The 27,113-nt window shown below is 56.3% G+C and overlaps 1 protein-coding gene across 5 annotated transcripts; it reads right to left on the bottom strand.

Moving 5' to 3' along the window:
* Nucleotides 1-4,827: 4,827 nt before the first annotated feature.
* MYO1C (myosin IC) lies at nt 4,828-26,829 on the bottom strand. Of its 5 annotated transcripts, XM_074320958.1 has the most exons (33): nt 21,082-21,199; nt 19,857-19,983; nt 19,568-19,723; nt 19,335-19,450; nt 18,569-18,767; nt 18,411-18,491; nt 16,906-17,085; nt 16,726-16,824; nt 16,405-16,518; nt 16,250-16,321; nt 15,711-15,830; nt 15,496-15,578; nt 15,166-15,271; nt 14,974-15,054; nt 14,592-14,683; nt 12,951-13,045; nt 12,825-12,871; nt 12,631-12,711; nt 10,497-10,602; nt 10,273-10,390; nt 9,556-9,669; nt 9,404-9,480; nt 8,968-9,036; nt 8,795-8,879; nt 8,537-8,696; nt 8,169-8,252; nt 7,385-7,478; nt 7,240-7,295; nt 6,956-7,091; nt 6,807-6,877; nt 6,620-6,717; nt 6,446-6,545; nt 4,828-6,056 (listed from the first exon to the last, which is right to left on the bottom strand). In XM_074320958.1, exons 2-33 carry the CDS (start codon nt 19,857-19,859, stop codon nt 6,030-6,032), a joined length of 3,120 nt encoding a protein of 1,039 aa, XP_074177059.1. In that variant the 5' UTR covers nt 19,860-19,983; nt 21,082-21,199; the 3' UTR covers nt 4,828-6,029. The 5 variants fall into 5 exon arrangements, with proteins under 5 accessions (XP_074177059.1, XP_074177057.1, XP_074177060.1 ...); XM_074320956.1 differs by lacking the exons at nt 19,857-19,983; nt 21,082-21,199 and adding an exon at nt 26,568-26,829; XM_074320959.1 differs by lacking the exons at nt 19,857-19,983; nt 21,082-21,199 and adding an exon at nt 25,628-25,780.
* Between the last annotated feature and the right edge of the window lie 284 nt (nt 26,830-27,113).

Below are 27,113 nucleotides of genomic sequence, written 5' to 3'. Positions count from 1 at the left end.
CACCAAATTCACCAGTGAGGAACCAGGAAACAGTCAATGACAAAGGAATGCCAAATGCTATGAACCGGAACAGACGGAAGTTCTAGGAACACAGAGCAGGGCCCCCTAATCCAATCTGTAGAGAGATCCAAGAGGGCTTCCCAGAGGAGGTGGCATGACCTGAATATTGAATGACAAGGGGGAAGGGCATTCAAGACAAAGGGAACAGAGTATGCCAAGCCAGGTAGAAGTATGAAGTTGTCCTCTCCATTGAGGCTCTCAAGTCATCTGATCAGATTCTTCTAAACACTAATTTGGGCCATGAGTGTCCTTTACTCTCCCTGCCATCATGACCATCTCTGTCTCTACATCCATATCTATATCTATATTCTTGTGAACAGCTTGCTCATTGGTGCTCACAGCTGCCAGTGTTCTCTTCCTAAATCACAACTCTGAGTCTGTTGCTACCCTATGTAAAACTTTTAACACTCTCCAGGTGTTAAAACTCCCAGTTTAGCTCACAGCATAAAATTGGGCCACAGTCTCAATTGCTCTTCTATGAACCTTGTGTTACTTCTTTCTGGATTGATCTTCCACTCCTTTTGGGATCTCAAACTCAAATGCTCCCCCTTTCCTGACCACCACGTCACTCCCTCTCTGCATGGCAGCACTATGTTTCTATTATATTATCTCCATTACAGTTCTTACCCAGTGTACTGTAATCTTTCATTTACAGGTCTGTCTGTGTTCCATGCTAGAGTTCTTTGAAGGCCAAGCATCCCCATAAATGTTACATAATAATGGCTAACATTTATTCAGGGAATACTACCTGCCAGACATAGTGCTGCCTTTATGAGGATCGTATCATTTAATCCTCTCAACAACCTTATGGGTTGGTATTTTACAACTATCCTCATTTTACAGATGAAGCTCAGAGAGGTTAAGTAACTTGTCCAAAGACACACAGCTGCTGAATGGGGAACTGAGATTCAAATCCTGGAAGAGAGCTATGGTCACTTTGCTATATCCTCAGATGTCTGAGATAGGAACGGTGGGGGTGGCAGGAAGGAAGAGGATGGTGGAAATAGACATTAAAAAAAAAATTAGTCAGCCCTGGTTTATGGTCTTACATGAATAACGCACTTCTTCTGGACACACGTCATACACCCCTGGTCCTGCCCTGGGAAGGGGAGGAGAGCAAGGGCACCTTCCCTGCCGTGGATGACTCATCATGACCCTGGCTTAGTCACAGCAGGTCACTAGAAACCAGCAGCAGAAGCAACCCAGTGTGAATTCTGGCCCTCTGGGAAAGAGAAGTGCCTGCTCTTCATTTCCCCAGGATGGCCAGGCTTTGAGGCAGGACCTTACCCAGAGACTACCTGTGAGGTTCCGAAGCCATGCCTCTAAGCCCCTTCCCTAGGATACATGGGTATGATGGGGGAAAATACTTTAAAAAAACAAAAGAGGGGTGGCCGGTTAGCTCAGTTGGTTAGAGCGTGGTGCTAACGACACCAAGGTTGCTGGTTTGATCCCACATGGACCACCGTGAGCTGTGCCGCCTTAAAAAAAAAATACAAAGAAGAAAAAGGGAGAGAGAAGCAGAAAGAAAGAGGAAGGAATGAAAGAAGGAAGAAAGGAAGGACAAATCATAACTGAGCTGGAAAATAAGAAATGAGATTGACAAGGAGGGGAGCGGCAGCCCCAAGCAGCTACTCAGTGTATTCTTCCTGGGAGCACAGAGAATCTACTAATTCAGAGGTCAGTAAGGTAGGAGCAAGAGTGGCCTTGGGACAAGAAAAAGGCAAGCCCACGCTGCTCCTTTCTCTTCTCCTCCTCTCCCCTTCATACATCAGGATTTCCAGCAATAATGGCACCTTTTGTCCCCCCTCTCCCCCATAAGCCTGAGACCTGCCCTACAAAGAATGTGATCTTCCTGCTTAGGAAAGGCTCCAGGTGTTGGGGGGTGTGGGAGGATGGGGAAAGTATCCGAAGGAGAAACAGAGGTGAAAAGGGGGGAAAAGGGAAGGCTGCCCTGTTCAAGAGAAAAACGCACCATAATCCTCCATTCCCGATCCTCCTAACCAAAGAAAGGCATTCCCTATTTCAGCAATGGAGGAGCAGGAAATCAACAACCGGCTTGTCTGCCTGCTCTGTTACCTAAAGTGACCAGAGCTGCCTCATTCAGCTGTGCAGGTTGTGCACTGCCCAACTCCCGGGTGCTACGTAAATGGGACCGTTTGGAACTGGGCTATTCATACCCACTTTTTCTTTTAAAAAAGGCAAGCAGAAAGATTATTTGTATCAAGATAACAAAAATTATTATTCAGAGGGAAAACTGACAGTATCCCTTTCCAAAGTGCATGTGAAAAAGAGAGAAAAGTGGGTTAGTGTGTGTGTGGGCAAAGTTTGTATTAGTGGGAAAATACACTTCTGCCCTGTTCTCATTTACATATGGGCGGGGGGGGGGCGGGAAGAGACAAAGGAGACAGAGACATTTCCAAGTCTCTGCTGGAGTTTGTAGACTATGAAAAAGAAGGATGCCCCACCCCCAGTGGGTAGCCCTTAGTTGTGCAAAGACGAGAACCAGTCTTAACATGTGCGAAGATAAGATCTGGAGGCAGACACCAGGGGAAAGCTCTGGGGAGAAATGTGAGAGGACTCCGAGGAGAGTCTAGAGGAGGAGAATGTGCTGGGAACCAAGGCAGGAGGCCAGACCTTCCCGGAAAGGTCAGTGAGATGTTCCCAATGGCAACATCCTGTAGGACACTGAGAATGAGTTGTCTGCTTGGCTGCAACGTAAACCCCCCTCCTTCAGGAGAGCTGCTCACACAGAAGCCTTTTGCAGGGAGGAATCCAGGAGCAGGTGCCAAGTTCCTTGACTCAGTCCTCAAGGAACTGAGAAAATCAAGAACATCTGAAAGAGGTGAGATGTAAATGCACCTAAGTTCTCTCCCTGTCTCCTCACCCTGCTCATTCCTCTCCAGGCCCCTCGGACCTTCTTCCTCTTTCTTTAACAAGCCGCCATGCTTTGCACTTGCTGTTCCCTCTGCTGGAAATCCACCGGCTTCAGGTCCCTGTTCCAGGGTTGCCCCCTCAGGGAGGCCTTCCGTCTCCAGTCCATTTGAAACTGCAAACTGCACACACAACTCTCCCTCTCCCCCTTCTCTGCTTCATTTATTTTCCTAGCACTTATCTCGTTCTAACGCATTGATTGTTTTACGTATTTGTTTTATGTATTGTCCTCTCTTCCCTTCTAGAATATAAGCTCCATAAAAGCAGAGATTTTGTTCTTTTTTGTTCTTGCAATATCCCACGTATCAAGGCTATCTCAGAGAGCCCGGCACATTAAGTAAATGTTGGTTGAGTGAGGGAATGAATGAATAAATGGAGAGTCGGGTGGAGGCTCTTGTCTAGAGCCAAAATTAGCTTCCTACATTTGGCAGCTCTCTCTTGGAGGGCAGTGTACTTCCTGCAGTATGTGAGCTGGGGGTGCCAGCCATTCTTGGTTAACCTCTCAAAACGACAGGGTCCTCAGCTGCATCTGGGTTTGTCTGTGACATCACTCCCCCATGCATACCAACTGGCTAGCGAAAGGAATGTTCCAGTTGTAAAGCTGGTAATTGCACCTAACTCGGTATTTATCTTATCTGTTGGCTTCTTGGAGCCACCCTTACTACTGATAGAGTGGGCATATTGTGGTGCTTTCACTTTTCTGTAAATTGATTTGGGGGAGGCGTCAAAATCGAGGTGTGCTCACAGGACTTTGTTAAGCCCAAGCTGTGGTATCTCATTCATTGAGAACTTCTGCCCTAGGTGATGAATCTAGACTCAGCAGGTAACCTGACCCCAAATGAAACATTTTCTTGCCATTAAGCCCTGCCATTCCTTCTGCTTGCAACGCCCCTCCTGCTTGGGAAAACTCTTAGCCATCTGCTGATGAGTCCTATGGTGGCAGCTTGCGCCACTTATGCCCTTTCTTCTGGAGACAACACCGATTTTCTTTTGAGAAGTCATCTGCTGCCATTCTTGGTCTCTGCGGTCAGGTGTGATTCACGTGACCCAGGCCTGGCAGGCACGCATCCAAATATACCCTTCCTTACTATAGAGATTGGGTCAGGGGAAAGCACCTTATTCAAGGTGGTCCACTGAGCATCAGCTCTGAGACTGTTGAATTACTCAGAAAGAGGCACATTTGCATTCTGCCTCCGATGCTGCTGGTCGCTATTGCTGCCACGATATCACAAGGGGAGAATCTGACAGAATGAAGCTACCACAGAGGAAGGCTGAAAGAAATGATTCCACACATTTGTGACAATGTTGCCTGAGTTCCTGGAATCAGCCCAACCCTGGGGCTGTTAGGTCCCCGAATGCTAAAAAATGTCCTTTTCTGCCCAAACCATTCTGATTGGGTTTGGCAGTGGCAACAGAATTTGGAGACTATCCTTTGAGACCCACCTCAAATGTCATCTTCTCTGTGAAGTGTTTGCAACCCTACACCCCCCGCCAACCCCCAACACACACACTGTCAGTAGCTTGTGGGTCTGCCCCTTGGCGCCTGCACTTCCCATACTGAGCTGCGTTTGTGTGTGCCAGCCCTGCCTGCTGGGCTGAGGCCAACAGGGCAGGAACTGTGTCCCGTCCCCCAGTCCATAGCACTGCGCCAGGCTGAGCAGCTCTTCAGGAGAGACAGTCAATGAGCGTAAGCTAATGTTGCAGCTACTGGTCACACCTGCTCTTTCCCTGGCCCTGCCTCCTTTCTGCGGGGGCCAAGGCAAAATTATAATACAAGACCCCTGGCTGCCTTCTAGGGGTCCTCTCCCCTTCCTAACAATCACAAGGAGACCAATGTTGGCAAACACGTATTGCTTTATTTAGTGTTTCTCTGGATTGCAGAAGTGTCAGCAGTGGGCCAAGACCCCTGGGAGGGCAGAGGCAGCTAGGCAGCCCCCAGGCCCTCTGGGGAGGTGTGGGGTAGGGGGAAGCAGCAGAAAGAGGTGATGCCCCTGCAGCTCCTCCCAAGGCCAGCCCTTTCCCCAGCTTCCCAGGACAGGGAGGGGGTCAGGGCGCAGGAAAGACCCCACATCCTCGAATTGGAGTCATAGGTATATGGGCAGAATGTTTGTCATCGTAAGGCATGGACTCAGGCAGAAGTGCTCCTCCCACCTGGTGGCCCCCAAGGGTGATTGCTGGTCAGGGAGCCACATGCACCCTTAAGACATGAGCCTGTTTCGTGGGGTCCCCTGCCCCTGGAAGAGGCAGTGAGCTGTGCTGAGGATTGGGCTGCAGTCCCGGTTTTGCCCCAACCTTCTGGATGAAGGGCAAGTCCCTTCCCCTCTTTGGACCGCTGTCTCCTGCACTGTCCCACCAGCAAGCAGGACTAGATGACCTCTCAGTCTTCCAAATTCTATGTCTGAGACTCCTTCCCCCACTCCAGGAAGCTGTCGGGCTGGGCTGACGATATTGAAAGGGCATTCTTAAGGCAGGAAGAAGGGGGCAGGCAAGGGTGGTCTCAGCCCCCAGGGGGATGTCGGAGTGGGCTGCAAAGGGTACAGGTGGGCAGGCGGACAAGGTGGCAAGGGAACAAGGAGGACAGGTGGCCTGGGCGGGGAAGAGGGCACCAGGGCCCAGACCACCCAACCTCTGAGCTACATTCCCTGTCCTGTTGGAGTCAGGGAAAACACATCCAGTGTGTCTCAGGATGGGAAATGGCTTTTTTAAAAAATAGTTTCCTATAAACCATCAAAAAAATCTCAGAGAAAACCTCAGCAAAAGTTCCCTTCTCTCAAATATTTGGCATCGGCAGTGGGGCTGGCAGAGCTGCCTCTGGCCCCGGCTTTCCTATTGCTGTGGCCCGGCCTGGCCCGCTCCTGTGGCAGCTCCCTGTCCCCACAACTCCCTCAAGAAGGGGATAAACAGGAGGCAGGAGTTTGCCGGTGGGCTTCGAGGTATCCCTGGGTCCCTATCTGGAAGCTCGAGTCTTTGGTAACTGAGAAGGGGAAGAGAGGATAAGCAAAGCAGTGGGAGGTGCGAGAGTCCAGTGGGCGCCTTCATCACCGAGAGTTCAGCCGTGGGGCCACCTGTGGGGGCAAAGGGAGAAGCCCAAGTGGTGAGTAGGAAGCTGACCGAGCTGCGTCGGGCGCTTGTCTTCACGGGTTAGACACACGCAGTAGCAGCCGGTCCTGAAGACTCTGGCCCTACTCCCACAGGACTCCTTGCCCTAGCCAGAGTGGGCCTCTCCTCCCACCCAGCACACCCCAACCCCTCTAGGTCTTCCCCACCTCGCCATGCTGCCATCTTTATGACCCTCTGCATTGTGGGGGCTCCAATGGCTCCTCTCCCCAGAGCCTCAATGGGCAATGGGATGAAGGGAGTGATATGGTACCCACGCAATGCTAAGGAAGTCTTGGTCAGCAGAGGCTCCACCCCCGCCTAGGGCCATCCGCAGGGAAGCCAGGTCCCCACTTACCACAGCCAAGTGCCCGTTCTTGGCCTTGGTGATGAGCAGTTCTGAGCCAGGTGTAAAGTCGATAATGCCGTCCCTGCCGGGGCCGCCTGCAAACGTGATGCTGGAAGGCAGGGGGTGTGTGAGGACGGGCCCCCCTGTGTGCACACGGCCCCTCACTCCCCCTACGTGCCTCACCTGCCCTGGTTGATGTTTATATTATTCACACGGTCGGCGCTGAGGGCAGTCTTGGTCAGTGTTTCAATCACGTGGTCACTCTGCAGCACCACATCCCCCTGGGAGACCCAGGCAAGGGAAGGAGTCAGGCTCTGCCCCGAGCTAGAGAACCCAGCCCCACCCTGCCTCCCGGTCCCCCAATGGGTACCTTCTGCTTATTGTCCTCACGCTGCACGTGGAGCACGAAGAGGCTGTCGCTCAGGCTGCTGACAGAGATTCCTGAAGGGGAAGGGCAGAGGTCAGGGATGAAGCGTCAGAGCAGCGGCCCTCCCTGTGGAGCCCTGGGCTCTGGCTCACCAGTCAGGTTGGTGTAATCGATCCTCTGCTTGATTTTGGCATCCTCCACGATGACCACGGCGCTGGGCGTCAGCAGCAGCTGCCGGGAGCGGGGCTTGTAGCCTTTGCGGTCGTATTTCACTACAGGCACTGCGTACTGGGGACAGAGGATGGCGTGTGGTTCACGGGAGCAGCTGAGGGCGCTCCAAGGATCACCCCCCACCCTCTGTCCAGGCCCTGATGCCCCCATCCAGCCTTCGGCCAGCAGAACTGCGCTGGACTGAGGGCTGCAGGCAGGGTCTCACCTGGATGGGCTCAGTACCTAGCACCTGCAGCACTTTGGGGCTGATCTCGTCTGCACCTGCAACCCAGAGGGAGAGACCTCAGAGGAGGAGAGAGGGGACTAGGATGGTGAGAGGGGCTTTGAGCAATGGAAAGTCAGGGTCTCACCAAGCCGTGTGTTGATGAAGAGCCTAGGGACACTCTGGGGATAATTGTCCTTCTTGCCCTTGAAGATCTCACTAGCCACGGCTTTCTGATGCAGCTGAGGAGCCAAGGGAGGGGAGGAGCGTCAGAGGGTGGGGCCCATCATGGTGGGCGATGGGCATGCCCGCTTCAGAAGCTGAGCCAGCCTCCTTCACCCTCTGTCTGCTCCCAACACCAGGAGGCTGAGCCCTGCCACCAATACTCCCATCAGCGCCTCCTCTACCTTGCCCCTGGCTCCACCAATCAAGGCAGAGGGTTCCCTGGAAGGGTCATGACAGCATTCTTAGGGTCTAGGCTCAATTTTAGGGACAGTTCCCCTCATATCAAGCCCTACAGTCCCCAAGGTTCAGCTTCAACATGGGATCCTGAAACTGGCTGATTTCTAATACTCAAAACGACTCCAGGTTATCTGAGCTGGATGGGTCCTTTAGCATCACCCAATACTGAGTTGGCAAATACAAGGCACATCGGCTACCAATGTCTGTCTCCTGAACCATGGCAGACACTACCAATCAGTCAGACTGAAGCTACAGCCTTTTCAACCCAGAGCTCTGGGCAGTCTCACCCGGTCCAGTGGAGTTGGCTCAGAAGATGAACCCTATTTCCCCCCTACAATCTACTGCAGCCTCCACTTCATACATGAGGCCAAGAGGAGCTGGGATGCATTTGAAGTCACATGGTGAATCAGGGATAAAGTGCTCCCCTGGTCCCACTGCCTCGTCACTGCCTGCCTCCTCGCTCTCCATACCTGCTGCTTCCACTCAGGACTGATACTCCGGCAGTACTTCCACACCATGTTCTTCATGCATAACTCCCGCAGAAGCTCCGAGGCCTGTGGGCGCAAGCAAGGTCAGGGCACCTAGACCCGGCTCCCTTGTCTTGGAGGGCACTAGGCATGTGCCCACCACGGGGCTTTGGCCTAACCGACAGACACCGCTTCAACTGGAACAACCCTTCCACTCCCAAATCGTTTCTCTCAAAAGAACTCATCCTCCACGGCCCACCCCAGATCCTCTCCCTTGGGGAGCCCTCCTGATGGCTCCACATGATTATTGGACCCCTCCACAGAGTGCTGTGAAGGTCCCTAAGTCAATGGGGGGGGGGGTGTCCACAGACCTCACGCAGGGCAGGTGGGGGCGTGGGCCAGGAAGTGTCCAGGACATTCCGAGGCAGCTGCCGCCGCAGGTTCAGCAAAAAAGAGGTGCGCACATGGTCCAGGAAGAAGGCATTCTCGGGGCAGCGGGGTGCATGGCGCAGAATGAAGCCTCGGATGAGCCTGGGGTTGGGAGCCCAACAGAGATGGGGGTGAGAAGTCTCACAACAGACTCCTACACATGCCCTGCTCTGCACCCCCTCATGCGCCCCACTGCTCACCGCCGAATGGTCTGTGCCGCCCACTTCCTCTTGGCGGCCTTCCTCCGGCCCAGTGTTCCCCGCCACCATGACTGGATGCAGATGGCTGCAGAGACCACAGACAGCTGACCTCTATCTCCCCACCATGGTGGTCCACCCTGCCTCTCCTGAAGACCCCTGGGCGCGCCCCGAACCTGATCGCTTCACACGGAGGAATTTCTGCCGCCAATGAAAACCCTTCCAGGCGGCCTGGATCTTCGTGGCTGTGGTTGGGAAAGAAAGTCAGTTGGCCAGGGCTCAGGGGAACTAGATGGGGGCCTGGCTGTCAGAGCTCACTGAGAGGCATGGAGGAGGGAGTGGTTGAATGAGCTATTGAATGAAAGGACAAATAAGCGAAGGGGGAGTACATGAAAGTGAGTAGGCGGGAACAAAGGAATGTGGAACCTGCTGAGTTTGTACTCAGAGGCAGGATAGATGGCAGATGCTGGGGCTGGAGCTGGCAAGGAGGTGGTAAGGAGGGTGGCTGAACATGGGTGACGTGGACTTCCCGGAGAGGGGCCCAAATGCAGTGATGTATTTCCTGTCCCCCAGAACAGACCCCACTGGCACAGGAAGGGTGAGGCCTCTCACCCAGGCTCTGCCGCCGGACCTCCAGGGCGTCCTCTGTGGCAAACAGGGTCTTGGGGAAGCGGATGAAGATCTTGGTCCTGGGAGGGCAGCGGTGATCAGTCTCTGGCTGCCACCTCTGTGACCCCCAGACCTGAGACATGGGCACCACTCACCTGCCCATCTTGTACTCTTCAGGCTTGTAGCCGAGATGCCTGACCAGCACAGCCACCCCCTCCTGGGGCCGTCCTGCCCACGTGGGCCATGTGTCTGGGCACAGCGACTTGTACCTGGGGACGGGAGGAGCAGAAATGCACCTAACTCCCAGCCTAGCCAGTGCTCTTCCCTGGGGGCCCAAACCAGCTTCCTGGGGCATCTGCTGGGTGCTCCAACTGCATGGCAGCTCACAGAAAGCCTGGGAGGTCACTCTGTTATGCCCATTTTAAAGATGAGGCAACTGAGGTATTTTCATCTGCCCAAGACCCTGGGGCTGGAAAGTAGCAGAGATGAAATTCATACCTGATTGACTCCCCAGACCCCTAACTCAGAATCTAACCACAAAGCTGCTCTGTCCTGTCTGAGCTGATCTGAGACTGTCTTCCTCATAGGCTTTTACCATCTCCCCTGGTGACAGGTATGTGGATGCCGGCCTCATGGACCTCTCCCCAGGTGCTCCATGAGGGCTGGGCCTGGGGGGGCTGGTGTTCTCTCTACCAAGCTTGACATTAGACCTGCAGCACGTAGGGGCCCCTGGCATGGGTTTCACAGCAGCTCAGAGCCTCAACATCCTGTCTCTGAAATGGGGCCAAAACTCCCTGCCCTCCCTCCCAGGATCTAGGAGGCTCCTGCCCCCCGCCCCCTTTCCCTGGCACTGAGCCAGGCCCTGCCCCCACCTCTGCAGGAAAGCTTCATATTTGCGGCGATATGCAAAGCCGGCCCTTCGCACTCGAAGGTTCTCCATCAGCCCCAGGTACTTCACCTGGTGCCGGATCAGCACCTCATCAAAGCGACCTAGGGGAGGGGTAACAGGGTGGTTAGTGGGCTCGCACTGACAGATGGCCCGTTGCTCTTGCCAAGCAGGCCCAGCACCACAGGCCCGTGGGCAGGAGGGGCCTACCGGGCTGTTTGGCATCATTGGGCTTGATGCAGCGGATGTACGCGGGCTCCTTAGACTGCAGGATCTCCACCAGCTGCAGGAGGCTCATCTTAAACTGGGTGGCGACCTGGTGAGCCAAGGTGAACGGAAGGCTGACTGGGGCTGGGCTGAGGTTGCTGACCCCTCCCTGGGGCAAAGCAGCACCGATTCCTACAACTACCTCCCCTACCTCCTCCCACCACCCTCCTTCACAAAGGAAGAGGCCAGACCACACCCACCTGTATGTCCCTCTGGCTGGACTAGAGACCTCAGTTTAGGAACCTCACTGGGGTCTAAAAATCCTGCTCAGGTCCCCACACAACCTCAATCCTACATCTCCCTTTGGCAACCACTGTTTCTCTTTCTAGAATTCCAGGGCCACCTTCCTACACCTATGTGTTCAACTATTATCCCTGTACACGCCTCTGCAGGACCTTCAGGGATCTCAGGCCTGTGGGAGAAGCAGACGCCTCAGCAAAGACTCGCAATTCATTATGGTTCCATTAATGACAGGGGTACATGCCTGAGCGTTCTGGGAGCACTAGAAGGGGCAACTAATCCAGTCTGTAGGGGTAGGGGCATCAGGAAAGGCCTTCTGGACATGACCCTTCAGCTGAGATTGAAAGGGTATGTAGGAGAGAAAACGAATGAATGAAGGAAGGAAGGAATGATATGTGGGAGAGAGTCAGAAGGAAGAGAGGAGAGAAAGGCATTCCAGGCAGAGGGATGGCCTGAGCAAAGGCTTGATGTAACAGGGAGCTACAAGCAGTGCACAGATACAGGGGGAGAGTAGAAAGAGGGTGAGAGAGGCAGCAGACGCAGCATCATGGCGGGACTCCACTGTCACATTAGGGAGACTGAGTTCTGTCCTGAGGGCAATAGGGAGTCATAGAGGAATTTAGAGGGAATGACAGGAACAGATTTGCATTTTAGAATATCTTTACAGCAAGGAGGTGGAGAATGGTTGGTGAGGGCAGACGGGGAGCCAGGAGACCAGGAAGGAGGCTGGCTGACTCAGAAGACAGATGCTAAGGATTGTACTGGAGCAGTGGTTACGGGGAAGCGGCTGAGAGGAAGGAGCGGAGAAATATTCAGGCAGCAGAAACAGGTAAGGGCCAGTGGTTGTTTGGATGAGGGATGGGGGGAGACTAACGAGTCAGGGACGCTGCCTAGGTTTCTGGCCAGTGGACCTGGGTGGAGGGTGATCCCTGCCCTGTGTGAGGGACAAGAAGCAGCAGGCCTGGGGGACCCTTATAGACCAGTGGGGTCCGGAGTGCCTCAGAGTGGCCTGGGCAGTAGTGGATTCGCAGGTGTCCTCATGGAGGGATACTGAGGCCTGCGGATGAGAGTGCTGGGGCAGGGAGAGAGCAGAGGACGGGGTCCCAGGGAGTCATATCCTGGGCCACACACTGCCTCCATGCCCTTCCTGCCACACGCCTCAGCCGCAGCACTCTTGCCTCTCCCTCCCTATCGCCCTTGCTCTTCCTGGGGCCGCGCTGGCCCTCCTCTTGCCAAGCCCAACAGCCACACTTCTGCCCTCAGCTCACTGGAGTTCTCCCCACATCGGTCACCACTGGCCACACCTGCCTATCCCAGCCTCTCTCCTCGATGATGTCACGCTCCTGTTGACCTTTTGGTCTTTTCTGGACTGCGTGCGTATGGTGGGCCCTCACCTGGACTACAGTGCTCTCCCACTCCTACGGGGTCCTTCCATAGGTCCATGTGACAAGCACCTACTCATTTCCATGTTCTCGCAGATGCTTCCTCCTCCAGGAAGCCTTCCCTGACCCTCATCCCTTTCACTCCCTCAGGCAGGTTGCTGCTCCCTACTCTAATTGCCAAAAGCACCCTGTACACATTTCTCTGAGAGCACCTATACATTTCTGTACCCTAAATGCCTGCCAATATCCGCTACAAATGTTTGCTGAGAGGATGAATGTATGTAAGTGCCCACACAGACATAGGTGTACACACAGGCACACAAAGTAGTAGGCACAGCTGCACCAACAGGCAGCCTCCCAGACACACGCACGTGCACACAGGCTCACACGCACAAGGCCAGCCCCAGGCACATGCAGGCACACCCACACCCCCTTGGGTCCCACAGCCTCCACACCGTCTCTGGCCGCTTCTTGTCACTGAGCTCGCCCCGGTCAAAGCACTGGTTCATAATAGGATTCTCCGAGCTGCACATGGTCTGTGAGGGCAGAGCAGGGGGTCAAGGTGGGAGCACAGGGGAAGGCAGGACAGATGCCTGGGGCAAAGATCATTCGAGGCCAAAGCTGGGGTCCTACCCCTAGTCCGCCTCACCTCCTTCAGGTTCCGGAAGAGAAGGTCATTGTTTTTATCCAGAAATCCTAGGGGGTAGAGCAGATGTGAGGTGAGGGAGAGCCCCTCTCCCTGCCCACTGTGGAGCCCCAAACCCAGGGTCCTCACCAGTCACACTGTAGGTCACTTCCCCCGCGTAGTGCAGAAGGCGGAACTCCCCGCGGCCCAGAGATTTCCTGGTCCGCTGGTCAGCCAGTTTGTGCCTGGGGTGAGAAGGAGGGGAACCTATAGATTGCTGGCCTAAGCCATGCTCCCTGCCTGCTGAAGAGCCTTCGAGAGAGGCAACAGGCATCCAGTAAATAGCAGGCATGCCCAGGGCCACCCCACAGCCCACTGTGCCACTCAGAGGTGGCCTCTGAGGCTTAGGGAGGTAGATGGCCTTGCCCAGGGTCACACCGTGCCAGGACCGGGACCTGAGCCTCTGCACTGCCAGGGCTCGCTGGGTGTAGGGCTACTTTCAGTGCCTCTGGCTACTGCATGACTGCTCTGCCGGTTGAGCGCTGCCCACTACATTTTAAGAATGGAATCTGCCCCATGAGATTACTGAAGTCTTACGCATGTTTATACTCTTTAGCCCATTTTCTACTTTCATGAACTAGTCCAAGCAACTAACCAGAGATACAGGCAGAGATTTAAGAGACACAAAGGTGATTGTGGCAGCCTTGCTATCCAGCAGAAAACCCAGAGGCTGGGTGAGAGCAGTGGAGTATCTGTGAGGAAATTTTTCTGTTTGATAATACAGAAAAATATTCAGGATATAAATCATCCTGAGCCTTATACAGTAAGTTCTCACTTGACACTGTCGATAGGTTCTGTGATTCTAAGCGAAACAACGTATGACGACACCAATTTTACCATAGGCTAATTGATATAAACAAGAGTTAAGTTCCTCCAGCATTTCATCAACGTTACAAGGATACGATGTTGAAAGAAATGACATTATGTGAGGACCTGCTATACACAGTAAGTTCTCAACTATGAAAAAAAACAAAACATATAGAGAAAAGCAGGAAGGAAATGCCTCAAATTGTTAACAGCGATGACCTCTGGGTGACAGGACTACAAGTGGCTTTTGCACACATTCCAGCTTTTCTCTAATGAGCAACATTATTTCTATAATCAGGAAAAGGGTTTTAATATACTAGTAAGCAAAAATGCTCAGGGCTTTCGCATTCGCAGCCCTGAGACTGACTCCCAGCTCTGCAACTTACTAGATGTGTGATAACCTTGGACAAATGACTTCTGTTTGAGCCTCAGTAAAATGGAGACAGAACCACGAAGACCTCCTCCAGGGGCTGCTGCAGGTTAGAGGGGATGATGGGCACAGAATATGCAGGACAGAGCTGGGGCAGAGGGGCTTGTTTCTTTTCTCCCTCGCCCCACTTTAGGGGATGCCTTAAATAAAGAGCAATTTCCAAATAAGGAAGCTAAAAAAGTCTTAGCAAGTTTCCTTCTCAAAAAAGAATAACACAACTAGACTGAGAAACAACGGCTGGAACCGGAGTTGGAGGGAGGGGGGAGTGGCAGAAGAAGGGGGGGAAAAAAAGAATGAGGAGGAAGCCATATTCCTAGCTTCTTCCTTTGTGGATGTACCGTGAGCGGCAGCTCTGGTGCTTGTCCTTAACTTAGTACCTCCCCACGTCACCTCCTTGTGGCTGGTGTTTTACGACTGTAGGGCGATCCCAGGTATCCACAGCCTCTGCCCCGAGAGAGTTCCTGCCCCCAAGTGAGCCCTGCAGCCCCACTCACGTCAGGAAATGTGGATGGTGCTTGACTGTGTCCTCCAACTTCTCCAGGAACGTCAGATCCGTGGCCTCTCCAGGGCGCAGACATTCCTCATCCTGGGGGGTGTGGCACAGTAATGGAGTATTGGGGGGGGCTGGAGAGCATTCAAGATTTCGGGGCACCAGGCTGAGAGGCACAGACTCATGGGAAAGGGACAAATCATAGGGACCTCCTACAGATAGCTTCCAGACCCAGCACTTCACCTCACCCTGCATGCACAGCCCTGCTCTGTCCCTGCTCAGCCCCAAACTCCAGCCCTCTGTAGACAGGCCAGAAGAGAAAGGGGAAGGAGTGACAGCCTCCCACCCAGCCCCCACACGAGGCTTTAGAGGAACACAGGACTCACCAAAATGGAAATTATGCCCTTAAACTTCTCCTCTACCAGATCGCAAATGATCTTGTTGTTGAAATACTGGACGGGCTCCCACTGAAGGGAAAAAGGAAGGAAGGCATCATTGTAGGCTCCTGGCACCTATCCTGGGGGACTGATGCCTGGGCTTCCGGTGGTACACGGGGACACCTGCAGGCCTGCACTCACCGCAATGCCCTCTGCCTCATACTCTTCCTGTTCCGACTTGAGGGTGAGCTCAATGAAGAGCTGCTGCAGCTTCTCGTTGCAGTAATTGATGCAGAACTGCTCAAAGCTGTGAGGGAAGCAGAAAAGGCCACAGTAATTCAAAGAGGGACACGGGACCAGGAGGAGAGAAACGGGCGAGGCCCCTGAGCAGCTAAGGGAAGAAACACCAAGCAGGACCCATGGTGGTTGGGGGAGTCATTGGCAGGAGGGAGAGAGGCAAGGGGACAAAGGAGAGGGACCAGGACAGGGTGATGGGAGGAGAGACAGGCAGGAGGAACAGAGGTCACTGACCTGTTGTGCTGAAACACTTCGAAGCCATAAATGTCCAGGAGCCCAAGGACCGTGGTGCTCCGCCAGCTGGGACTCTCAGCGTCCTAGGGCCAGTCATTCAACAGAGAGCATGGGTCCCCGTGCCTGCCAGGTCCTCCTATCTGCCAGCCCCCAGCTCCTAGCTCCAGGAGCTGCCCTCCCTGCTGCCCGGGGAGCAGCCTGGGCTATGCCCTTACCTTGGAGGCCAGAGACCTGTTGATCTTCCCAACCAGCCAGGTAAAAGTGCGACTGTACACGGCCTTGGCAAGCGCATCTCGTGCGTACGCAGCCTGTTCCAGGTTCAGTGGGCTCAGCAGCTGCAAATGTGACACGAGACAGGGAGATGAACACCGAAAACCCTTTCCCAGCCCCATCCCCTTGTGCTCAGGCTGAACACCAGGAAAACTATGCCTATTCTGTCCTCCTCGCTGGGGTGTGTGTGTGGGGGGGCGCATACCGGGGAAGATACAGTGGCCACACCAGAGAGAAGGTGAGTTAGGGACAAGAGGCTTCATTCCTACAAGTGGGAATCTTGGTTCCAGCCTGACGCCATCACCCTCTTCCTGTGTGACCTTGACCAGCTCCCTGTACCTCTGTGTGCCGCCTGTCTGCATGTTGCCAGCACTGCTGAGAAGACCAGCTGAGCAAACCAGGGGAAGGGGTAATAAAGGGAGTGGGAGCTGCCTTGGAACACCTGTACCCCTCCCTGCACCTCCAGGCCAAGGCTTGGCCTCACCTCCTCTCCCTTGGCGATGATCTTCCTGTGTGTCAGGGCTTCCCGCAGTGTTGAACCGTCCACACCAAGGAGCTGTCGAGCGAGGGGAGGCATGGTGAGGGCGCTCCTCCCCTCGCCCGGCGGCTCTGCCTTCGCCCTCTGCTCACCCTGCTCACCCTGGTCAGGTACTTGAGCTGGTTCTCGGTGGTGACCTGGGCATTGCTCTCCTCATCAGCAGCGAAGTGGGTGTTGCCCAAGTGCAGGACACTGGCCACGACGCTCAGCAGGTCCTGGGGGACAGGCAGGGGCAGAGGGGGTCACAGGAGAGGCTGAGAGCTCAACTGGGGGGGCAACCGGGGCATGGTCCAATGGAGCAGGGACCGGCAGGTAGTGTCTAAGAGGAGAAGGGAGACTGAAGCGGAAATAGGCTGTAAAAGTGGATGGAGATTTTTGGGGTGCGACAGGAGGCAAGAGAGGGTCCCCAGCTGAGGCCTCACCTCTACTTCATCCTCAGTGAAGTCGATGACCATTAGAGCCTTCCTGACAACCTTCCAGTCACTCTTGTCATTGATGGAGGAGACTTTGGCACACTGGCCCTGGAGGAGGGGCAAAGTTGGGTTACCAGCCCTGCTGCTGTGCTCTGGGGGTGGAACCTGCCCTGCCCGCCAGCTATTCACCTTCACCAGGTACAGGTAGCTCTGGGGGTTACGTTCCAAGCCCAGCCTGCGCAGCGTCTCCTCCTCGCCCCCCTCCAGGAGCTGGTAGAAGATGTGGAAGTTCCTCTCCCCGTGATTCTGGTGGACCACGCGGGACTTCTCCAGGAGGTAACTGAGGATGTGGCCACCCACAGGGGCACCCTGTAGGCAAGGCAGGTTGTGGTGACTGCTCAGGGGGCCTGGGGAATGGGCCCCTCTACCCTTCCCTTCCTTGCACTCCTAGGCTCTAATTCCAGCTCTGCCACTAGCTTCATGGGCTCAGGCAAGTCACCCCCCTCTGCCTCAGCTTCGTCTAAAAAATGAGGAAATTCAACCCTATCTACTTGGCAGCTCCACTTGGATGTCCAACAAGCATCTCAAACTCGACAAGCCTAACACTGAACTCCTAATCTCCCCCTCCTCAAACTAGCTCCTCTGAGTGTCTCCATCGTGGTCAACAATTACTTCATTCTTCTAGCTGTTCAGGCCAAGAAGTTTGCAGTCCTCCTGGAAGCCTCTTTTTCTCCCACACCTCACGTCCAATCAGATAGCCAATCCTGCTGCCTTAACCTTGAAAACCTCCAGAATCCAACCACTGCTCACCCCCTCCACTGCCACCCCACTGGTCCCAACCACTGTCATCTGTCACATAGATTATTACATCACCTTCCGAACTGGTTCCCCTGCTTGGCCTGGTTCTCTGACCATCTATTCTTAACAAAGCAGCCAGAAGAATCTTTTTAAAAGGAAAGTCAGATCATGACACACTTCTGTTCCAAATCCTCCGATGACCCCCCCTTCCATGCAGAGTTAAAAAAAAAACAACCAAAAAGTTCTTACAAAGACCCTCAGGGGTCTGCACTATTCGGCTTCCTCTCCTGTTCTTCGGTCCCTTGCTCTCTTCTCCAGCCACTCTGGCCTTCTTGCTTGGACACACCAAATACCCTCCCACCTCAGGGTCTTTGTACTTTGCACTGGCTATTCCCTCCGCCTGGACTCTCTCCCCCAGGTATCTGCACGGCTCACTCTCCTGTCTCCATCAAGCCTTTGCCAAAATGCCACCTCAGAGGCCTACCCTATTTGCCTTATTTAAAATAGCAACTATTGGGTGGCCGGTTAGCTCAGTTGGTTAGAGCGTGGTGCTGGTAGCTCCAAGGTTGCCAGTTTGATCCCCGCATGGGCCACTGTGAGCTGTGCCCTCCTTAAAAAAAAAAAAAAAAAAAAGAAATAGCAACTGCCCCCACCCCTTATCTCGTTTTATTTTTTGCCATGGCACTTGTCACCTACATTACATTTTTCTGTTTATTGTCTACCTCCCTTGAAGGCAGGATTTTTGTCTCTTTTGTTTCACTGCTATAGCACCAGCACCTGGAATAGTACCTGGCATACAGCAGGTGCTCAAGAAACATTTGCTGGTATGAAGGACCTGGCTGGTGGACACCTACGGAATGGGAATCCCACCCCTGCCCTGACACCCCCACAGGTACCTTGAAGTCAAACTGCACGTCCATGTACTTCCCAAACCTGCTGGAGTTATCGTTCCGGAGGGTCTTGGCATTTCCGAAGGCCTAGGAGCGAATGGGGTATGAGGCGTGCAGGCCTTCTCTCCCTGCCCCTTTCTCCTCAGATGTTGCTGGTCCCTCACCTCCAGCACAGGGTTGCTCTGCAGCAGCCGGTCACGCACAGCACCCCCCCGCTCGGGGGCTGGGCAGGTCTCCGCATAGAACTGCAGCAGCCTCTTGGTGGCCTCCGTCTTGCCTGCCCCGCTCTCTCCAGAGATCATCACCGCCTGGTCCCGACGCTCCGTGCGTAGGGCCCGGTACACAGTGTCAGCGACCGCGAACCTGGAGCAGAGGCTTGTTAGGAGCTCAGAGGGTGGGGGGCCGAGCGGCCGCAGGTGGTGGGAATCCCACAGGTAGGGCTGGGGGGTCACTCCCATATCTGGCTGGAGTTCTCTTGTGGGTGGGAGCTGCATGGACGCTCAAGGACATGGACTGGGGGACCCTCAAGGATGTGGGTGAAGGGAGATTTTCCACAGTTGAGGACACGGTCACTTTCAGATGGAGGATGGAGAGGATCACTCACGAGTGGGGCTGTTGCAGGTCACTCAGGTAGAGGTTGGGGTCGCTCATAGGTAGGGCTAGGAGGTCCCTCAGAGCTAAGGGTCAGAGATCGGGGGCCAGGCCAGGTAGAGTTGGGGGAATAAGACATGAGTGAGAGCTGGAGTGGGGACTGGGGAAGTCCCACGCAGATGGAGCTGAGCGATTCATCTCGGATGGAGTGGGGTCACTCCAGAGTGAGAAATCATGGGATTCCTCACAGATTTTGTGAACAGTGGTTCATCTAAAGCGGGAGGTCAGGGGTCATTTTAGAGTGAGGTCATCTCAGATAGAGATGGGGGTGTCACTCACAGGTGTGGTGGCACCTCATAGAAGCTGATGCCACGGTAACGCTCCATGTGCTGCCGGCTATAGATCTGGAGGTCCCGGTAGGGGTTGACAGAGACCAGGACCGGGCCAATGTAGGTCTGGGGATCAGATGAGGAGCATCAGAATTTTCTCCCAGAGACCCCTGACCCCTCTTTTTCCTCAGCCCTGCCTCTGTGCTCCCCAGCACCCCCACTGGCTTCCCACTTGGGCCTCACGTAAATGAGGTTCTCCCGGAACCGTCGCCGCAGGTTTTCAATGAAGGCTGCCTCACTGGTGAAGTTCTCCAGCAGCACGAAATCCTGTACCCCTACTCGGTCACGGGCAGTCAGTGCACTCTCCATGGTCACCCGCACCCCGTCACTGCCCAGGGCCTGTTGGGAATGGGCCACAGGAGTGGATCAGGGCCAGCAGGTTAAAGTAGGGCCACTTCTCCCCCTCCACCACAGCCTGCGGGACTGAGAGGGCAGGTGGACACAGGACACAGAAAACATCCCGGAAACAGACCATGCTGGGTACACTGGGCCTGAGTCACAGGGAGCTGGCACATGGAACACTGAGCACACTGGGCACACAGAACCCAGCCCACGCTAGGCACATGGGATCTGGACACGGACACTGGAGCACAGAGGACCTAGAGGACATAGGAGCAAGGCCACTGAATCCAGGGAGGCGCTAGTTCTGTGTAGAGAAAGGGGGGTCATAAGAAGGAACTCCTGAAATAATAGAAAGCTAGCTCTGTTGACCTTGGAAAAATCCCCTCCTCTCTCAGGGTTGCTTCCGCCTCAAGGAGGAGGAGTTGAGTTAGACCAGGTGACTTCAGGTCTCTTAGCTCTGAGCCACGTGTGACAGGTGTTTTGGAGGACAAATGGCTCAGAGTGAATTCTGCGGGCAGGGTGGGGCCATCTCTCCCACCCCCACCCACCAAAATCTCCAGGGAAAGCTGTCTAGGGACCAAGCAAGAGGCTACCCCCAGGCCATAGCAGAGGGATCTCCCAGAGGGCCTCCCATCCAGCAGCTGGACTCAACACCCACCCCAGAAAGGGGGCCTCCCTCCTACAGCTGGGCCACGCCCTCCCCATCAGCTGCCAGCTTCCCCAGACACCCTCCTCCACTGAGAGTCCTGAGAGGCCTCAAGGGGGTGGGGGTTTTACCACGGAAAGCCCAGCTACCTCTGGGGCTCACCAGAGGGTGTGGGAGAGAAGGACAGTCTTAACAAGGCCCTCACCCCACCCCATACTCTTCAAAAAGGGTCTGGGGGCTCTAGGAAATTGATGCCAAGAGTGTTCATGGTCAGAGAAGAGCAAACTGGAGGTGGTAGAAGGGAGATGTAGTTTCCCAAAGCGGCCACCAGATCTTCTCCACAGACCACCCAGATCTCCGGCTCGGGGCACCCCTCTCTGACCAGGGGCCTGCCTCTGCCTTACTACCCACCCCGCCCCCCGACCTGCCCTGAAGCTGCTGGCAAATCTGGCCAAAGCTCCCGCCCCCTAAGCCCACTGGGTGATGGGTCTCGGAGCTCTTTGCCTCCCCCGCGAGCTACTTGACGGGCCCCAGGTCCTGGAGCCCCGCGCGGCCCTCTCTGCCTCGGCCTCCTCCCGCTGCAACTTTCTGGGACGTTTATCCACCCGAAATTCCTGGGCCGCGCCCGCTTCCTGGCGGGGCCGAGGCGGCTCAGAGAGGCAGGGAGGGACTCCCGGGACCCCCCCCGCCCTGCCCCCACCCCGCTCACCGACGCCCGGTAGCGCATCCTGCCGGGCCGGCCTGGCGCCCCGCTCCCCTGCCGGTGCTCTCCGCCCGTGGCTCCGCGGCCGCGGCGTCAGCGAGGGAGGGGCCGGCCCGCCCCCCGCACCGCCCCCTCTGCGAGCCTCCGAAGCGCAGGACTCCCCCCGCCACCCCTGTCTCCCTTAGGGCTCGGACTCCTGTCTCCCTTAGGGCCCGGGTCCCTCTCCAGTTGGGGGGGGTGGGGTAGTAACTAAGCGTGATCTCGGGGCGGGGGCGTGAATGGGGTGGGGGCGGGGCTCCCCGCCGGGCAGGGGCTCCGCCTGAGTCAGGTTTTCCAGGAGAAACGTCGTTGGTTCCAGGGTGGGGCCCGGAACTCGCGCGGCCGCCGGGTCTACACCGATCCGGAACTCACTTCCGGGCTTGTGTCTACACTACGCACCAAGCTAGGCGTAGAACAGGGGCTGAGGCCCTTGGATTGCGGAGGAAGCAGGATTTCCCTCCCCCTGCTCCCAACTTCGAGTCCCGGCAAAGTTAAAAATAGAACGAAATGTCCAAATACGGCCGGCGCGCCCAGGCAGGCGGAGCCTTAGTGCGGGACACTGTCCACCCCCATACCCTATCTGGGGGTGGGCCCCGCGTCTTCAAGCCCCAAGAAAATCTCATTAGGTTCCTGAATCAGCACAGAGGGCGCGCCCCAGGCACAGTGACAGCCACAGGGCGACCTTACTGGGCACCGTGTGTGCCAGACCCCTGTGGAGGTCTGTTTCCCATGTGGGAAACACGTCTGACTTCCAGCATCTGGGACCATACCCTTCTCCGCTGTCCTGGACACCCCAGAACTAGGACTAGAACTTCTGTGCCCTAGGGTTTCCTCACTGCTCTCCCTCCTCTGGAGGGGGCCTCCCTCTCTGGTCCCTCTGGATCCCTCCAAACCTTCTGCCCAGGACACCCTGCCTCTCCCAAACCAGCCCCCAGCAGCCCCATCCTCGCTGGGCTCTGGGAAGCCACCAGCCTGAGGGGTGAACTCTAGCTCCCATCCCACCGCTGGTGGAGTGGTGATGGCTAATGCTTGCGAAAGGTTGGGGTATTTCTTAACAAGCTGTATGACTGTGATCAAGTCACTTAACTTCTCAGGACCCTCTTGTTTATTTTTAAAATGAAGCTAATACCTGTCAAGAAGGGTTATTGAGAGAACTAAGATACAGCGCTAAGGCATCTCCCACGCCCTTAGTAAACACCACTTCCTTCTCTCGGTCAGACATTCGCGCCTGGGGCAGACCTACTAAGAGCCAGGCCCTAGGCCAGACTTCTTATCCAGTGGGAAAAGGTCCTCCGGCGCGCATGCCAGTTACAAAGAGCTCTCAAGAGCTTCACCTGCCACCCATTTGACAGATAAGGAACCTGGGGCGCAGTACGGGGGACACTGACTTGTCCTAGGGGGAAGAAGGCAGACCTGGGATCCAAAGCCCCAGCACACTCCACCCTCGGTTCCGGGATCCCTCGGGAGGGGTTGAGGCTGTGGCAGGTGCGGTCTGCAGCCTCGTGGGAAAGGCTCATTACCTCGAGAACAGCTCGGCCGGAACCGCGACCCGGGGGACCCCGCGGGGCGGGCGCCAGCTGGGAGGTATGGGGCCCTCTGGAGGGGGCGAGGGGACTGGGTGCCACCGCGCACAGCTGGGAGATGGTTGGGAGCAGAGGGCACACCATCAGCATAGGCGAGCTCGGGGCGGGAGGGGGCGCCCTCCGCCGTGCCCCCAGGTTTAAACTCCAGAGGGAGCGGGAGAGCGAAGGGGTGGGCAGTGCCTTAGAGGACTGGGGGGAGGGGGGGTTGAGTGAGCCTCACAAGAAGCGCAGCTCCCTGCGGTAAGCGGGTACTGGGCTCCGGGACCTGAAGGGAGGAGCCGGAGAGCGGGCGGAGCCTTGTGGCTGCAGTGCCCGTCCCGCCAGCTGCCGCGTCAGGAGGCTGGAATGAGGGGAATCCGCTTGCGGAGGGGTCCGCCGGCCACCCCCCCACCCCCCCGCCACCGCGAGCCGCGCCGCCGCATTCCCTGGATGCCCTCCGGCGCCCCCGCAGCCGCCGCCCGGCAGCGGAAGGAGGGGGCGTCTATGCTGTGGGGCGGGCCTCAGGGCCAGCCCCAGCCCCAGCTCGGCCCGGGCTCCGGCTCCGGCTCTAGCCTCGGGCAGCCCCCCACCGCCCCGCCTCCCTGGACCGAAAAGCCAGCCGGGGAAAGGGGATAGGGAGGCGGGGAACCGAGGGTGAGAGACAGCGCGACGAAGGCTGCAGCGCCAGGCGCTTCCTGCGTTCTGAGCGCTGTCTTGCCGAACTCCTTTTAACGCTTCCAGGCAAGCCATGAGTTTGTATTGTACCGCCATTATACACACGGGAAAACTGAGGCTGGGCAGGTGAATGCCTTGTTTAAGATCTCAGGACTAGTAAAAGGAGGGGGTGGGACTGGAACCAAGAACTCGAGCACTCAATACTCCTTCGGGGCTGTCCTGAGGGAGCGATGCCGACCTAGGGCTGGTGGATTTCCAAGCTTCTCTGAAAGGGTTAACAGCTATCCTGCCAGTCTGTGACCTTCCTCAGTGACCCCGTGACTGCAATGCCCCGTATACCCTATGGGTGTTGTGTGACTATTGACAAGTTGGCCTTAGGAGTAGCAGCTCAGGAGTGTGGGCCATGGCCTTTGGGTCCCCAGCATGGCCCTGAACCTAGGGGCTGTCTGGTTGTGTAGCCATGGCCCCTTAGTTGGGGATGGGGCAGTCCCAGCAAACCTGAGTCATCCATTTACTTAGTGTGGGCCAGGTGCCCCCAAGTCTGACCGCTGGAGGAGTGGAGAGGACAATGGGCAGCCTCAAATGTTCCCTCAGCCCAGGGCCTCATGAGTCTGGAAAGGGTGTTCTAAGGACCCCCAGATCACTGCTATAAATTGATCTTTACTGAGACAGCCACATGGCCTGTTAGGGCAGTGGAAAAAACCATAGCCTGCCTCACCCTCAGTGCTGGGAACAGAACAGGTGCTCAATTTATATTTATCAAACATATCTTAGGTCTGGGCCCAGGCTGCCCCTCCAAGGACTGTTCCAGACCCAAGGGAACTGCTGTGAGGGGGAATGGGGCTCTATCTAATTGCTCACAGGGCTCCATTCAAGGGCTGTACAATCTAGGTCCAGAACCATGGGTATTTGGCCTGCCAGACACCTCTGCCTGGTGGTCCAGCAGAAGTAAACAGAGCACCTTGCCCCCTAACCTAGAGGGAAGGGAGACACCTCCAGCTAGTCATTACCACCTGGTATCAAAAGGCCCTCCTCCCTCCACTCCTCACATCAACGAGTCACTACCTGCTAAAACCTCCCCTGTGCTCCTCCATCACTGTTCTGCTCCTGGACCAGGCAGCAACCTCTAAATTGGCCTCCCTGCCTTCCTCCTTTTAATCCATTTTCCCACAGCAGCCTGTGGTATTTACAAATACAGTCCGATCAATTAACATTTCATGTTAATAGAGTGAAGGTTTATAGGGCACCAGTCCATGTGCCAAGCCTGTATTTCACACCCAATGCTTCTTGCCAGGCCCTGGCATAGGGACTCCAGCGCCCCCCTCTGTCTTCAGTTTACCCCACTGCTCCTACATTCCTGTGTGACCACAGGGGTGCCCCTTTCCAGTCCTTCTCTCCCTATGTCTGCCTCACCACTACACACAGCCAGGATGAGCTGCTCCAGCCCCTGCCACTAGCCACATGTGGCTATGCTTCTTGCTTCTGCACCTGCAGCTTCCTTCCCCCTGTGCACACTTCCCCTCCCCAAATGACTGACTTAGTCATCCTTGAAGACTCAGCTCAGGTATCACCTCCTCCAGAACCCCTTCCTGACTACCCCCAACACTCTGGCCCCTCTTTATCGCATTACGCTCTAATCGCTGGTTTCCTGGTCAGTCTCTTCCAGAAGACTGCTTCTGCCTGGGACATACACCCAGCTTGACACAGTGGGGTCTCAATAACCCCTCGTGGACGCCTGCGTTAATGAATGAATCACTGAGCCAGCAGGGAGAGCAGGAGGCCAGAGCATGCCGGCAGATGAATAAGGCCGTGGGCCAGCCATTCATTCTCTCATTCATCTCAAAGCCCCCCATCCGCCACAGTCATACGCGCCCAGGCGTGCGGGGGTCCGGAGGGCGGGGAACGGGAAGGGGCGGGGCTCGGGAGGCTACTCCGGAACCCAGAGGCAGAGTCCGAGCCCGGCCAAAGGGCGCGCTGGGTGCCTGGGTCCCGGAACCCCAGCCTCTTCTTGCCGTCCTCACGTTACCCGCAAGTAATCCAAGTCTCCACCAGGCCGAGCCCTGGCGTCATCGGGTCCTGGGACCCGGCACCGCCCGGGCCAAGCCGACCCTCAGCCCCAGCGATCCCCAGGCCCACGACCCCCGCCTCCCGCACGGTAGCTCTGGGCCTGGCTCGGCGCCCAGCCGCCTGCCCTTTCCCCCATCCTGCGCTCCAACAGAGGCCTCCCGGGGCCACGCATCTGCTGCCCGCCCCGCGCCCGCAACCAGCGTACCCACCGGCTCGGCTCTTTGGGTGCGCGGGCGGGGGCCAGGCTGGGCGGCGTGGCCGGCTCTGGAGTCCGCGGCCCGGGCACGCTCTCCCCGCCCAGGGCCCGCCCGGGGCCGGGCCGCTGCCTGTCGTCATCCCAGGCCGGGCCCAGACCCGGGCGCGCGCGCGCACCCTACCGCCCCGCCCCACCCCGCGCCGGCGGGTCCTGGCCCTGGCCCTGGCCCCCGTCCGCGTCCGCGTCCCCGGACGCTTGGTACTACACTCGGCAACCAGCTCCCGGGAAAAGGCGCGTCACAGTCTCTGTCTCTCTCTGTCACACAAACACACACATACTGGCTTCCAGGGAAGACCCAGCCCACTCGCTGCAGCGCTGGGTGGGTGGGTGAGTGCGTCTGATAAGGTTCCTCCTCATCCTAGGGCCCCTTAGCATCCCAGAGCAAATCCGCCCCTACCCTGCGTGCTGGGCCAGGTCGGTTGTTCCGCGTTTGTGACTACCTCTCGCACTTCATCTCCGTCCAGTCCACACTACTGCTTTGAGCTGGCCAGTCCCAGTTCTTCGGGAATGAGGAGGCATTAACCAAGCCTGTATTATGCGCCTGGAGCTTTACCTGCACAAGTCCTTTGACCTCAGAGCAACCCAATCACCTAGATGTTGTTATGCCCAGTTCATAGCCCAGCCTATTGAGGATCAGGGAGCAGAAGAAGAAGGGGTTCAAACCCAGATTCCCCACTTTGAAAAACCCTGCTTCTAGTGGTGCTTAATAGTGGCGCTTAAAACCTTACCCCTCCCTCCCATTTACCCGTTTTGTCCAGTCTGTTCCTGTTCCACCGAGGATCCGAAGCCCTCCCCACTGCTCACCTCTTTCCCAAGGGGTTTGCTTGAGAGGGCTGCTGGGCCCTGGGCACACACTGCCACCCTTCCTCCCAGCCCAGAACATCCCAGCTTACAAGCTTGCAGGGCCTGTGGGGATGAACCACACGGATGATCTCCCCGGTGGGGATCAGCTCCACTTGCAGTGCCATTCCGCCTGTGGACAGCCAGCGTGCTGAGCGCCCGGGCCTCTGAGCAAAAGCCTGCCTGCCTGCCCACTGGCTCTGGCTGCTCCTGGAACCAGGAATTTAGTCTCACGCTGGGATGGTCACTTGGTTCAGCTTCAATTCTAGCCCCAGGGGATGTGGCTGGTCCAGCTCCTCAGGACACAGCTGGAGCAACCCAGGTCTGATTGGGAGGCCTCTTGGCCCAGCCGGTTGAGGCAGGAAGAGGAGGGGCTGAGGGATGGAGGAAATGCCTGTTGTCCCAGGTAACCAGAGCCTCTGATGCAGCCACCAGTGGGGGACCCTGGGCTCCAGGTCAAAGGATAGGAGGCCTCTCCCTCTGCCTACCGACTGGTGTCAGCTGGAGAGCAGGGTGATCACTCCCCAAACCAGAATGCCTATCCTGCCCTAAACCAAGAGGATCCATCAGTATGCCTTGCCCCTCCTGCAAGCCCCTCT

This window comes from Rhinolophus sinicus, linkage group LG15, assembly GCF_036562045.2.
Source record: "Rhinolophus sinicus isolate RSC01 linkage group LG15, ASM3656204v1, whole genome shotgun sequence".
In the NCBI taxonomy this organism is placed as follows: domain Eukaryota; kingdom Metazoa; phylum Chordata; class Mammalia; order Chiroptera; family Rhinolophidae; genus Rhinolophus; species Rhinolophus sinicus.
This window is presented reverse-complemented; position numbering and strand designations above follow the sequence as displayed.